Here is a 13,483-nt window from a genome sequence, read left to right on the forward strand (position 1 = left end):
CATCTAATAATAATAATATCAGCCTGTTTTAAGACACCAAGAGCACATTTGATGTATCTATAATACCTTCATGTTGAATATAGTCAGTTTCAAAACCTATTTTATTAAGAAGTTCTGACTTCTGAGCTAATATCTATTCTTTGACAGTGACTAGAATATTGTACCAGTTGTAATAATTGTAATAATGTCCAAGCAAGGGATATTGATATGAGTATGGTTCTCAGTCTCGGATAAAATATTAATGAATAACCAGTAGCATTTAAAAAGAAACTAGTGATACCTTTAAATATTAATATATGCTACACATGATGGGAATCTACAGATACTTTCACACAGTTGGAAAATGCCATTCAATTGGTCACAACCAATTTTTTCAGTAAAAGCTGGAACAATAAAAGCTGTCTCAGTAAAATCGTGTCATCATTGCAGGGCTGTGTAGGTTTAGATTCAAGGCTTGTTTTTGAAGGTGGAAATGGCCCATTTAAAAACAAACAAAAATTTTATCGGTCAAGACAGGAAACGTGATCCAAAACTACGGTAGTGCAAAAATAGTGATCTGTTATAGTGATATATTGAATACACTGTTTAAAATATACTTTATCACAAGGGTCAATCTTTGTCAAGTGGACCAGGTGCCCCCACTTAACCACCTAAAATTTTGCACACCTCAGTTTTATACCATAAGGAATATATGTACAAAGTTTCATTGAAATTGAAGATGGTCGAGTGGGGACACCTGGTCCAATTGACAAAGAACGACTCACAATTCAATATATATGTAGATGTATATACAATTCAGTGCACCCACACAATATACAAAGCAACCAGATCAATGCAGATACAATTATATACTCTTGAAAGATAGTTAAACTGATTTTTTGTTTTGCTAATTTATTTGTGCACTGCCCCGAGCCACTCTGTGAAGGAGATGGGCAGTTACAAAATTTGGCAAGTAAAATAAATAAATAAAAACAATGTATCCGATACAAATACAATTACGGTTTTTCTTGCTTTCTTCTACTGGATTTTCCTAAAGCCTAGCTCAGAAATCTTCCAAAAGATTTTGCATTTCATTCATTAGCAGGAATATGATTTAGCTTCTATTAGAGATCTTAAGCTTACCCCAGAACTGCAGATGTCAGGGTTCCTAAGATAAAATGGTAAATTTCAAGGTAAATTCTATGCTTACTCACTTTTGTTCCTGGAGTTCTCGCTGATGCCCTCTTAGTAGCTCTTGTTGTAGCTGCTCCATCTCCAGGGCATGCTTCTCCATCAATCTTTGCAACTTCTCATGGAACCCATTTTCCAGCTCCATTTTTTCTTCTTGGATGGCCTGTGCTAAAGTTCTCATTCTTTCTTCCAACCAGGCTTTAGACTGAATCAACTCTTCCTTCTCATGGCTAAAGCTTTCTTCCGCCTCTTGCAGTCTGGCTTGGAGCTCCTGCTCATGATCGAACTTCAGGCATTCTATAAGGCTAGACCTCTCATCCATGCTCATCTGGAGATTGTTCCCTTCAACGTTCTGCTGAGACTTGGCCTGCCTCAAGCTTTCCAGTTGTCCCTGAAGCTCAGAAACCTGGATTTGCAGACACCCAATTTGTTCCTCTAGCACTTGTCTCTCCTGACAGTACTTCTCCTGGAGGTTGTCTTGTCCCTCCTCATAGTTGGCCTTGGTCTCCTCAAGCTGCTTTTCATAATCGCATACCTAAGTGAAGGGAAAGATTATGATTAGCATTTCTGCATAACTCAATAGAAGCATAAACAATTCCAGACAGTTTCGTTCAATAGCAGATATAACTGAAAATGAAGGTGACCTCCGCCACTCATAACCTTTTAAATCTGTTAAAAAGAGGTCAGATTTCCCCAACCAAAAAAAAGGCAGACTTTCCCAACCTGATACCCAACAGGTGTGTAGGAGTATAGTTCTCAATATGTCCAACCAGCCTAACTTTTATAAAAGGCTTACAAATTTTAAATTACTGCTTGTAAGCTGCTAATACAACCAACTACTGTATTTTTCGGAGTATAATACACATCTAGATTTTGGAGGTGGGAAACAAGGAAAAAAGTATTCTGAACCAAATGGTATAGTAATATATGATTTAATAAAAGACCAGTGTTGCAGAATACTTTTTACAAACCTATACACTTTTTACAAACTTCAAACTTGCCAGCTTTAAGACTAGTGGACTTCAACTCTCAGAATTCCTCCAGTCATGCTAGATGGGGTAATTAGAAGGCAAAAATAGCAAAAAATTGGCCGTTTTTTGGCCTGTTTTTTTCACAAAATCTGATCTTTTTTTTTAAAAAAAAAATTTGATCTTCATTACAAGCACAAACCTATCTCATCTCCATAACATTACATTACTTTGTCCCATAACCCATATACAAAACCATAAATCATTAACATTTCAGTCCTAGTGTTAGCAAAAAGTCTGTAAAGGATGCCAGATTTATACAAACATGTCTTATTTTAGCCACAAGACCCAGAGAACATCGGAGAATCAGAAGGATAGACAGGCAGACAGACAGAGAGAAAGAGAGGCTATATCTATTAATCTATCTGAGAGACAGAGATGTCAGAGAGAGACGAGGAGAGCAAGAGAGATAAGATGAGAGAGAGAGAGAGGTAGAGAGAGGGGGAAGAAAGGAAAGAGAGAAAGAAAGAGGGGGAGAAAAAGAGGGGGAGGGAGAGAAAATGGGGGAGAGATGAGGGAGAGAAGAGGTAGAGAGAGGGGGAAGAAAGGAAAGAGAGAAAGAAAGGGGGAGAAAAAGAGGGGGAGGGAGAGAAAATGGGGGAGAGATGAGGGAGAGAAGATGTAGAGAGAGGGGGAAGAAAGGAAAGAGAGAAAGAAAGAGAGGGGGAGAAAAAGAGGGGGAGGGAGAGAAAATGGGGGAGAGATGAGGGAGAGAGAGGAAGAGGGAGAGAGATGAGAAAGATGAGAGGAAGACAAAGAAGTGGAGAGAGAGAGAGAAAGGGGGAGAGAGAGAAAGAGAGAAGGGGAAAGAGAGAGAGAGAGGTGGGGGGAGAGAATGCCTGAAAAACTCCATTCTGTCATGGGACATCCAGGCGCTTCAAGCAAGCGGTGCACTGGATTTGTATTAGCAGTCCACAGGATTTAAAATTATGAACGTAGCGGTCCCTGAGGTCCAAAAGGTTGGGGACCCCTGCTGTAAACCACTTAGACAGGGCTGTAAAACACTATGAAGCAGTATATAAGTTCTTTTGCCATTGCTATTTTCCATTTTCTCCTTATTTGGTGAAGTTATGTCTATTCACTGGTCCGGTCTTAGCTGCAGTAATTTTACTCATTTGAATACTCCTTAGCTTACCACTAGTCAACCAGAAGCTCAAGAAAGACGAAAAATATAAGATTATGAAAACAACAGATTTTAATTAAATAAGAAACACATCCTGGGCAAATGTAATAACCATCTCTGATGCAAGCACTTCAGCTTCATGCTAAAATGGGGGCAACTTACTGTTTTTTCAAGCTCCTGCTGCAAGTTGTAAATATCCTGGTGCAGCTGATCCTTTAGTTGCTCAATAATTATTTCAGCTTCTATGCTCATGTTTAGGCGGCTGCAGTCTTCAGAAGCAGGCTCTAAAATACAGGGCAGCAAAAAAGAAATGAAAGTCTTTTGGACAACTAGCCAATGACGGATCATATTGACATCAATATTATAACATTGCAAAGTATTGGAAAGCTGCCCTCAGCAGCACCAATCAAGGCACTTGGCAGCCTCGTTAGTTTAATCTGTTTAATCTGCTTAATCCTTAGATCCAACTTTGACCTCCCCAGATTCACACTTTTAGAGATTTGCTCACTTTAGCTTTTCCCTGTAGTGTTGGTACACTCTTGTAATATTGGCTGCATAAAACCTGGAAAGATGACTTGATTGGCCCAAAAACAGCACTAACTCCCGCATAATATATAGTAGGTACCGTAGGATATATTGCACCTTGACTACCTTGCATTTCACCATCGTTTAGTTCCTCATAGAGAGAGCTTTGCAGCGATGGTCGGATAATTCTTCCTTGCATCTGATACTCTTCCAGCTGAGACTGAAGCTCATCTATGTGATCTTGAAGTTCCTGAAAACCAGATGCAATCAATTGGAACAGCAATATTCTTATGACCTGCAAATCTGCATGTTTTTGCATGAGAGGCTGGAACTGAACCCTGGCTTGAACAGAACAGAACAGAACAAAGAATAGAAGGATAGGATAGGATAGGATGTGGAAGGTCTTCTAGTCCACCCCTTTGCTTAAGAAGAACAACCTATACCTATACAGTGTTCCCTCGATTTCCGCGGGGGATGCGTTCCGAGACTGCCCGCGAAAGTCAAATTTCCGCGAAGTAGAGATGCGGAAGTAAATACACAATTTTTGGCTATGGACAGTATCACAACCCATCCCTTAACACTTTAAACCCCTAAATTACCATTTCCCATTCCCTTAACAACCATTTACTCACCATTATTACTGGTACTCACCATTAAATAAGACACTTAGTAATCCTGATATTTATAAACATAATTATTTATTAACAATAATTTTTTTTTGTTATTTATTTGCAAAAATTATTAGTTTGGCAATGAAATATGACATTATTGGGTGGGAAAAACCGTGGTATAGGAAAAAAACCGCAAAGTATTTTTTAATTAATATTTTTTGAAAAACCGTGGTATAGGCTATTCGCGAAGTTGAAACGTGTGAAAATTGAGGGAACGCTGTACTATGTTTGATCAGTTTCCAACCATTATTTTTTGTCCTGCCCTCTGGTGCTTTGGGGAATAATTTGATCCCCTCTTCTTTGTGGCAGCCTCTCAAATAATGAAACACTGCTATCGTATCACCCCTAAGTCTTTTTTTTCTTTAGACTAGCCAGCCCCAAAACCTGTAGCCATTCTTCATATGGTTTAGACCAGGGGTCAGGAACCTTTTTGGCTAAGAGAGCCGTAAACGCCACATATTTTGAAATATAATTCCGCGAGAGCCGTACAATATGTTTAAAGGGCCATTGACAGATCAATCGCTCCAATGTTCACTTAGTACAGCAAGGAATGCTCCTCCCTGCTGTATAAAGCCACAACTGGACTGAAACAATGGTAATTAGCAGTAAAAAAATTAAATAAATAACTTACATTGTGAGCTTGCGATGCATGACATCAGTCCAGCAGTCTGGCTTCTTCTTTTTCCTGCGCATGACTGGAAGCTGGCATTCTTCCCACCTGATGTTGAGAGAATGCCAGCTTTGAGGCATTCGCAGAAGAAAGAAGCTGGAATGTTGGACATGTCACACAATGCATTGTAAGTTATGTCAATTATCTATTTTATTATTTTACAGCGAATTATTGTTTAGGTCCAGCGGTGGCTTAGTGCAGCAGAGAGGAACACTCCTTTGTGTACTAAGTGACCGCTGGAGCAATTGTATCTGTCAGTGGCCCTTTTAAAAGTGTTGGTCTTACAGAAAATGAACAAAAAAGAGAGGCTCAGACCCATAGGGAACTAAAGCATTTACTACTTAAAGTGGTACATACAAGCAGGCACACCCAGCGTAATAAATAATTGAACTTTATTAAATAGTCTCACTGTACATAAAGTGCACACATTGACTTGTATTTAATTTTAAAGAACAACAAATCTCCGAACTCTTTTTTTTATAACATAATAACGTTTTAATGCTGTTGCTAACCAACGATGAATAGAATACTTCCTACCATTAATGTGACTTCTGGTACTGAATGGATTTGCTGATGGCTTTGTAATCTGGTTCATACGTGGTGAGGTTTAGCTTCATGCAGGCGTTGAGACTTCCATCCGTTAAACGTGAACGTATGTTAGTCTTGATGTGCTTTAGATGTGAGAAAGACTGCTCGCATGCATAGGTAGAGCCAAACATTGTCAGTACAGCAATACCCACACGCTGCAGTGTTTGGTATGTGACAGGAAGTGCATTCCAAGTTTTGACAATCAGCTGGTCTGCATGTTGGAGTTGTTTCATTTCTCTCCACTTGTGTTTGCTTGCCAACTCTGCTTGCTGTCGTGCAAGTTTTTCCAAATCTTCATTAAGTGATTTAAACTTATTCACCCACATGTCTGAAGCCTTCAGGTCAGCAGCTTGTAGCTCAAAATCTCTGATGGAGACACCAGGGATATAACTCAGGTCAGTGCTGTCCAGTGCACACTCATGTGGATGAGTGATGAACTTAAAAAGACGAGTGTGCTCACGAAATTCTCCAAAGCGCGCTTTGAATGATTGCAGGAGATTGGATGTAAAGCCTGCTAGCTGCTGAATATCAAGATGTTGTGCAGGGTCATTTGCTGTGCATGCATCTTTAAACTCTCCCAGTTTTTCAAAGTGTATTAAACGACCTGTTTCAATGTCTGCGATAAACAGTTCCAGCTTATTTTCAAATGCAAACACAGCTTGTTGAAGCGATAAAACTGTATTACCAACGCCTTGCATTTTCACATTGAGCTGGTTCAGATGTTCAGTCATATCTACAAGATAGAAGAACTTCAGGAGCCACTCAGTGTTGGACAACTCAGGATGGTCAACGTTTTTCATTTCAAGAAAAGTTCGTATTTCACTCAGACAAGCTGCGAAACGGCTGAGCACCTTCCCTCTTGACAGCCAGCGCACGTTGCTGTGCAGAAGCAGACCAGGATAATTATTCCCAACTTCATCCAGGAGTGTTTTAAACTGGCGATCATTTAAAGCACGGGCAACAATAAAGTTGACCACCTGAATAACAAGTGACATCACCTCACCAAGCTGCTCACCAAACATCTGAGCACAAAGTGCCTCCTGATGTAGGATGCAGTGAATACCAAGGATAGGTCTTTTTTCATGTTCACGAAGAAGCGCTACAAATCCTTTGTTTTTTCCTACCATGCATGGAGCACCATCAGTACACACTGAAATAAGTTTATGCATTGGTAGATTTTTTTCTTTAGTGAACTCAGTGAATGACTTGAACAAATCATCCCCTCTTGTTGTCCCTTTCAGAGGCAAAACAGCAAGACTTTCCTCATGTAACTTGTCACCGACAGCATACCTTGCAATGATGCTGAACTGAGATATATGGCTTACGTCAGTTGATTCATCCAAAGCAAGAGAAAAGAACAGAGCTGTATTTATGTCCTTCACTTGGGATGCCTCAATCTGATTTGCCATCATGATGGCACGGTCATGAACTGTTCTTGCTGACAGAGGCATGTCTTTTATCCGTTTGATAATCTTGGCTTTATCCGGAAAATCATCAAAAAGTTCATTGGCAACATCAAGCATAAATGTTTTGGCATACTCCCCATCTGTGAATGGTTTTCCGTTTCTGACAATTGCCAAAGCACCAACAAAGCTAGCCGAATTTAAGTCACCTTGTTGGGTCCAAACTCGAAGTTGCTGCTGACTAGCTTGCACTTTGCACAGCAACTCTTGACAGGCTTTCTTCCTGCTGTCCCCTGCAGGATATTTCGATGCAAATGAAGCATGGCGTGTGTCAAAGTGGCGCTTTATATTTGACCGCTTCATGGATGCAATTTTATCATTGCATATAAGACAAACTGGTGAACCTGCTCTCTCCACAAAGGCAAATTCGTCTGTCCACTCCTGCTGAAAAGTACGATACTCCTCATCCTTCTTTCTTTTAGTCATCTTCTTCAATAAAGGGCAGTACTGTGGGGGTGAATAGAAGGCTCTGAGTCATTATTTCTTTAATTTGTGGATTTGTCTGCAAGCAAGGCCAACTCCAGGTTTCTTTTGGTCCTTGTGCTATAGAACTTTAGTAGACCTCTAGAAGAGCTGTCTTCTTTTCGTCACGGGTTAGTCGGGTGCTGACGCCGGCCGTGTTCAGCTGTCACTTTCAATACCCCAGCATGGCCCACCATATGGGTAAGATGTCAGCTGTAGGGATACCTACTACACCCCAGTAGCCCCCCCCCATCCAGTGACTACAGGTGGTGTGCCCTTACCCATACCTATTGTCCCTCTCTTTCTTTCTCTCTGTCTCTCTTTCTTTCTCTCTGTCCCTCTCTTTCTTTCTCTCTGTCCCTCTCTTTCTTTCTCTCTGTCCCTCTCTTTCTTTCTCTCTGTCCCTCTTTCTTTCTCTCTGTCCCGGATTCCCCTTTCTCCCTCGCCTGCATCCTTGCCGCGGTGACTCACCAGGAGAAGACCCACGCGGCTCCTCTGGGGCAGGGCCGCCATCAGGAATTTTGGGGCCCCATACAGCCTAAGTGTCTGGGGGCCCCCTCCCTTCTTCCTTCCTTCCTTCCTTCCTTCCTTCCTTCCTTCCTTCCTTCCTTCCTTCCTTCCTTCCTTCCTTCCTTCCTTCCCTTTTAAATTTTCAAACTGTCTTCTTCATATTCCTGGCTGAGGAATTCTGAAAGCTGCAGTCAACTGTCTTCAGCCATTGTCCAGCCCTGTGCTATGGACCCCTCCCTCCACCCCCTGAAGAGGCCGGGGGCTTCATTCCAAAGCCAGTGGCAGTGATGCCAAAAACCCCTTCCCTGGGGATGGGAGCGGGGGGGGGGGGGCTCCACTGGTCTCCCTCGACAAGACCTTCCGCAACACATCAGCCCTGCTGGGCAGGCCTCTTAGCCCCACCAAAGAAATGGGGGTTAAGGAAGACCCCACCCCCCACCTTGCCCCAAACACTGGCACTCTGCATAACCCATGCGGGGGCTTTGGCTTCCCCTCTGCAGAACAGAAGCTGGGGACCTCTCCCTCCACATACACTGGATCCCTATGGCCCATCCGAGGGCTGGCAAAATAGGTGTGCCCCCCCCTGCTTTTCTATCTCTCTCTCTCTCTTTCTCTCTTTCTCTCCCTCTCTTTTTGTCTCTCTTTCTCTCTCTACTTTTCTTTCTTTTTCTCTTTTTCTCTCCCTTTCTCTCTCTTTTTCTCTTTTTATGTCCCTTTCTCTCTCTTTCTCTTTCTATCTTTCTCTCTTTTTTCTTCTCCCAACCTCTCTCTTTCTCTTTCTATCTCTTTCTCTCCCTCCCTCTATCTTTCTCTTTTTATCTTTCTCTTTCTCTCTCTCTCTTTCTATCCCTCTTTCTTTCTCTCTCTTCCTTTCTATCTCTCCTCTTCCTTTCTCTCTCCTCTCTCTCTCCCTCTCTTTCTACCCTCCTTTCTCTTCCTTCCTTCTCTCCCTCCCTCCCCTCCCTCCCTCCTTCCTTCCTCTCCATTTCTCTTTCCCTCCCTCTCTTTCCCTTTTCTTTCTTTTGGTCCACTTCTCTCTCTCGCCGCTTCTCCACTTGCCTCCCCCTCGCGCCTCGCCCTTCCCACCCGGCCACCCGCGCGCGCTTACCAGCAGCAGGAATTCAAGTAAGCCCAAAAGAAGCCATTGGCTCCGGGCGGCGTTCATGGCCCCCCCGAACCCCCAGCCCAGCTGGAGCTCCCTCTCGCCGCCGCCATCTCCCTATGACTGCCTACGGCCGCTGCAGCTCCCCCCCCCCCCCACCGGGCCACAAAGGACACTTGCCGACGCCAGTGAAGCTTCAGCTGGGCGGGGCGCTGCCGGTACTTCCCTCCTGGGGCTCCCGCTCGCAGCTGTCCCCCGGCTTCTGCTCGATGCCGCGGTTTTCGGCGCTGTCCTGCTGTGCCCCAAAGACGGAAGGCGGGAAAAAGGCGAGAAGAATGGAGCCGGCGCTGGGTGTGAGGGAGGATGCTTTCTGTGCGGGCGGAGGACTACCCTCGCCGGAAGAGCTGCCCATCTAGCAGTCCCGCTGCCCCATTGGCCGGCAGGGGATGATGGGCAAGGGACGCCTCGGGGAAGGTGGGCAGGGTGGGAAGGGAAGGAGGGGGCTGGCGGGGGTTTAGGGAAGGGGAGCCGAGGCCAACCTTGCAGCTCCTCGGCGGGAGGAGTCGAAAGCCACCGGGAGAAGACTGGGCTCAGCAGCAGAAGCGCCGGGCCCGCCCCCCCCATTATCCCATAGACAGGCAGGAGTCCTGTCTGCGAGCCAGATACGGCCATCAAAAGAGCCATATCTGGCTCGCGAGCCATAGGTTCCCGACCCCTGGTTTAGACTGACTCTTTAGTTTTGGGGGAGGGGCTCAAACAAAGTTGGCTATATTTTGCCATTTGGGAAGTAGATCAATCCTCTTCTCTGGAGATGGGAGGACAAAACAAAGTTCTGAGGCTTGCAGGGTCAGCTAGCCAGTTCACATCTGGGACACATGATGGGACTTAATCTCCCTTAAATCGACTCACTTTGATAAAATGGTTTTCCACCCTTCTTTACGTAGGCACACAACATCAAGGAAAGTGGTCCCCTGGAGTCTCCAGGCATAGGCCTTGGGAAAACCCAATTGTCTTCCGGCTGAAATTTTATTCTTACCCTGCACTGCTGTTCGTATCTCTTCTTCATCTGACTCAGCCGCTCCTCCTGAAGGAAGAACTCTGCACTGCCAGGATCGAGGTCTCCAAACTAGAACCAAAGGACACATGGTCATCCTTTCCCTGCCTTTAGACAGCCTGTTTCCTCACTGGTACAGGGATTAGGTGATGGTCCAGGGAAGGAAGCTTTAATATTGGATTTGGAAGGAAATCCCATGCACTGATAGAGGGAGGGCACCCAGCTAAGGAATACTGCTGGAGGAGTGCAAGGCAAGTACTACTACCAGGATATCTATAGTATACAGAGATATATAGTATTTAATTGGTTCTGCACTTACTTAGTTACTTAGTTACTTAGTTACTTAGTTAGTTACTTAGTTACTTAGTTAGTTACTTAGTTACTTACTTACTTACTTACTTACTTACTTACTTTACTTACTTACTTACTTATTGGATTTAAATACCACCCCTCTTCGAGGACTCGGGGTGGCTTACAACATATAAAAAAGGAAAACAATACAATACAGTAGTCTAAATCCAATTAATTTAAAACTAAATAATTTAATTTATAATCCCCAATTTTATTAAAAACCAATCATACCCATTCAGAAACATCCATACATGACATTTGTGAACCAGGAAGCTAAAGTCTAATTGCCCCAAGCCTGGTGACATAGATGAGTCTTAAGACTCTTGCGGAAAACGAGGAGGGGGGGCAGTATGAATCTCCAGGGGGAGCTGATTCCAGAGGGCCGGAGCCCCCACAGAGAAGGCTCTTCCCCTTGGCCCTGCCAAGCGACATTGTCTAGTTGACATGGAGAAGGCCGACTCTGTGGGATTTAACTGGTCGCTGGGACTCATGCGGCTGGGACCTATATGGCTGTCCATCTCAAACTCTGTGATGCTGGGTGACATATTAAAAACAAAACAAAACCCACATCACAAAGCTCCTGAAAAATCAGGACTTGAAGAGAAAGTGCCTCTCTAGGATGACCACTCCATAATTAGAGTGACGATAGGAATAGGGTCCTTATTCTTGCTAAAGGGGTTGAACTGGCTCTTTGAAGTTTGAACTGCAAGTCTGAAAATATAGTTCCAAACATCTTTGCAGAGTTTTAGATGGCTGAGTGGACTTTTATTGTATCAGTCTTACTATTTAACTTTCAAAATCTCTGCACCATTTCCTTTGGCTTTGTTTGTGCCAGGTTCACCCAGACCCCAAATCCTTTATTAACTCTTCCTAAAGTCAAAGGATGTTTGTAATATATTCTGGGGTTTTGCTTTCTTCTTATGCCTAAAAGCCAAGTTCCTGGTATGCTGAATTAATCACCAACTGCATCTTACCTTGTCTGCTAAGACGTTTTCCCAATTATTCTGCAATTTGCTCATCATGCTTTCATACTTCACCAATTTCTCCCCAGTTTCCAGAAGTTCGTGCTCTAAACGATTGTTTTCCTTAAAAAAAAAAAATCCAGAGGGTCTCAAAAGTATCCAGTTTGGCTCCCAAACAATATATAAAGTGATTGTGTTTCTCCTAGGTTTCTGTATTCTTCACCTTGACATTATTAACAATGTCTGGATCTTTCACGCAGCCTTTCTGAAAATGCTGATAATTATAATTGCAATAAATAAAAAGGGCACTAGATTGAGTGACACTAGATCAGAGGAGGCAATATTTAAAAGGTCCAGAGGAGTTTGAAAATCTAAGGGAATGTACAGTATGTCTTCATTTCTTGCTCAGTCTCTGGAGGATCATTATAATATTTAAAGGAGAAACCCGTTGCCGAGTTCTAAAATCTAATTAACTGCCTTAAAATTAACTTTCAGTTTATGCCTTCAAATGAATCTGCAGATGCCGCATGGAATATCATGTTAGGAGAAGGTCTTCATCTTTCCCATCCCCGCCTCCTTTCCTTCAATCCCCACAATAATTATTTTTTGCATAATTTAAAAAGCTGACATCAAGCTTTTTAATAAAGTGCATCAGCCCAAATGTCAGCTCATTGATTTGCACATTAAACATTAGGCACATGCTGCAAAAGCCGTCCACATGCAGAGACGGACATTCATATAACCTGGTATTCCTTTTAAGGAACTGGGTTACTTCTTTGAAGCTCTGAGATGCACGCATAGCCTCTAAATCAGGGGTGTCAAACTCTATTTCATTGAAGGCCACATCAGGGTTGTGTCTGATTTTGGTGTGTGTGTGTGTGTGTGTGTTGTCAGGGTGGGCATGGCTAGCTTGATGTCACTCCAGTTGGGAGTACCTGTAGTGGCCCAAGCGCTTTGCCAATAAAAACATGCTCCCAACCTCCGTTTTCAGCTGCCACGGGCTCCTTGCCAGTGGCCCCTTCTGCTAGCGAAAATGCATGCGGCCCTCCCAAGCTCCATTTTCACTGGCACAGGGTTGCAGGAGGCTGTGGCAGCCAAAATTGGAACTTGTGAGCTCGTTGCATCTATCAAATAAATATGAGTGTGGCAAAGTTCTTTAATATACATGAAGTAATAAGAATTGCATTTAGATGATTTTACTTTTAATTGTGATCCAGGCCATGTTGACATGGGAATTCTATAAAGCTCCCTACAAGCATTCAAAGGCCAAGCATGGTCTGTGGTATGAGGTAAGCTGTGCCCTCCTGTTTTAAACCAGCCATTACCTTCAGTGTCAGCGTAAGGCGGTCCTGGAGATAATTCTCCTCCGTTTTCATCTTCTCTATCTCCTGCTCCAGTTCTACTTGTTGCTTGCTGGCCTGCTGCTGTATCCGCTCGCAATCTTTCTGAAACTCCGTTTTGAGAGCTGTCACACGGTCTTTGTACTCCTCATCCAGCTTGCTATGCACACAGATTATGAAAAGTCAGGCAGTGAGTATTGGAAATCAGTGGTTGTCAGCAGGGATGGGCTGCTGAGGGGTTTGCAGGGGTTTGGGAGGAACCTCTGGCTACGATTTTGTGCAATTTGGAAAATCCCATTCATAAATTTTCATTCATAAATTTTTCTTTTCTCCAACACAAAGTTAAAAAACAATACATAGTTTCCAACACAAAATCTATCTTATTGTCAAACATATACAATTTTTTTCTTTTTACTTTGTAACCATTCAGTGGAGGCTCTTATATCTCTTTCACAAAGTAACTG

General features: G+C 43.2%; 1 protein-coding gene across 18 annotated transcripts in view; it reads right to left on the minus strand.

The window, feature by feature from the left end:
- Window positions 1-13,483, minus strand: part of NIN (ninein) — a 173,438-nt gene that overhangs the window by 49,295 nt on the left and 110,660 nt on the right. For 10 of the 18 annotated variants that reach the window (XM_070749183.1, XM_070749190.1, XM_070749229.1 and 7 more), the window contains exons 11-16: window positions 13,005-13,179; window positions 11,692-11,802; window positions 10,349-10,438; window positions 3,973-4,096; window positions 3,484-3,605; window positions 1,194-1,705 (exon numbers count right to left, since the gene is read on the minus strand). In XM_070749183.1, the coding sequence (XP_070605284.1) occupies window positions 1,194-1,705; window positions 3,484-3,605; window positions 3,973-4,096; window positions 10,349-10,438; window positions 11,692-11,802; window positions 13,005-13,179 (1,134 nt within the window). Of the gene's footprint in view, window positions 1-1,193; window positions 1,706-3,483; window positions 3,606-3,963; window positions 4,097-10,348; window positions 10,439-11,691; window positions 11,803-13,004; window positions 13,180-13,483 lie in introns of all 18 variants that reach the window. The other 8 variants (XM_070749157.1, XM_070749165.1, XM_070749221.1 and 5 more) reach the window with 1 other exon arrangement.

This window comes from Erythrolamprus reginae, chromosome 1 (assembly GCF_031021105.1).
Source record: "Erythrolamprus reginae isolate rEryReg1 chromosome 1, rEryReg1.hap1, whole genome shotgun sequence".
Taxonomy (NCBI): Eukaryota; Metazoa; Chordata; class Lepidosauria; order Squamata; family Dipsadidae; genus Erythrolamprus; species Erythrolamprus reginae.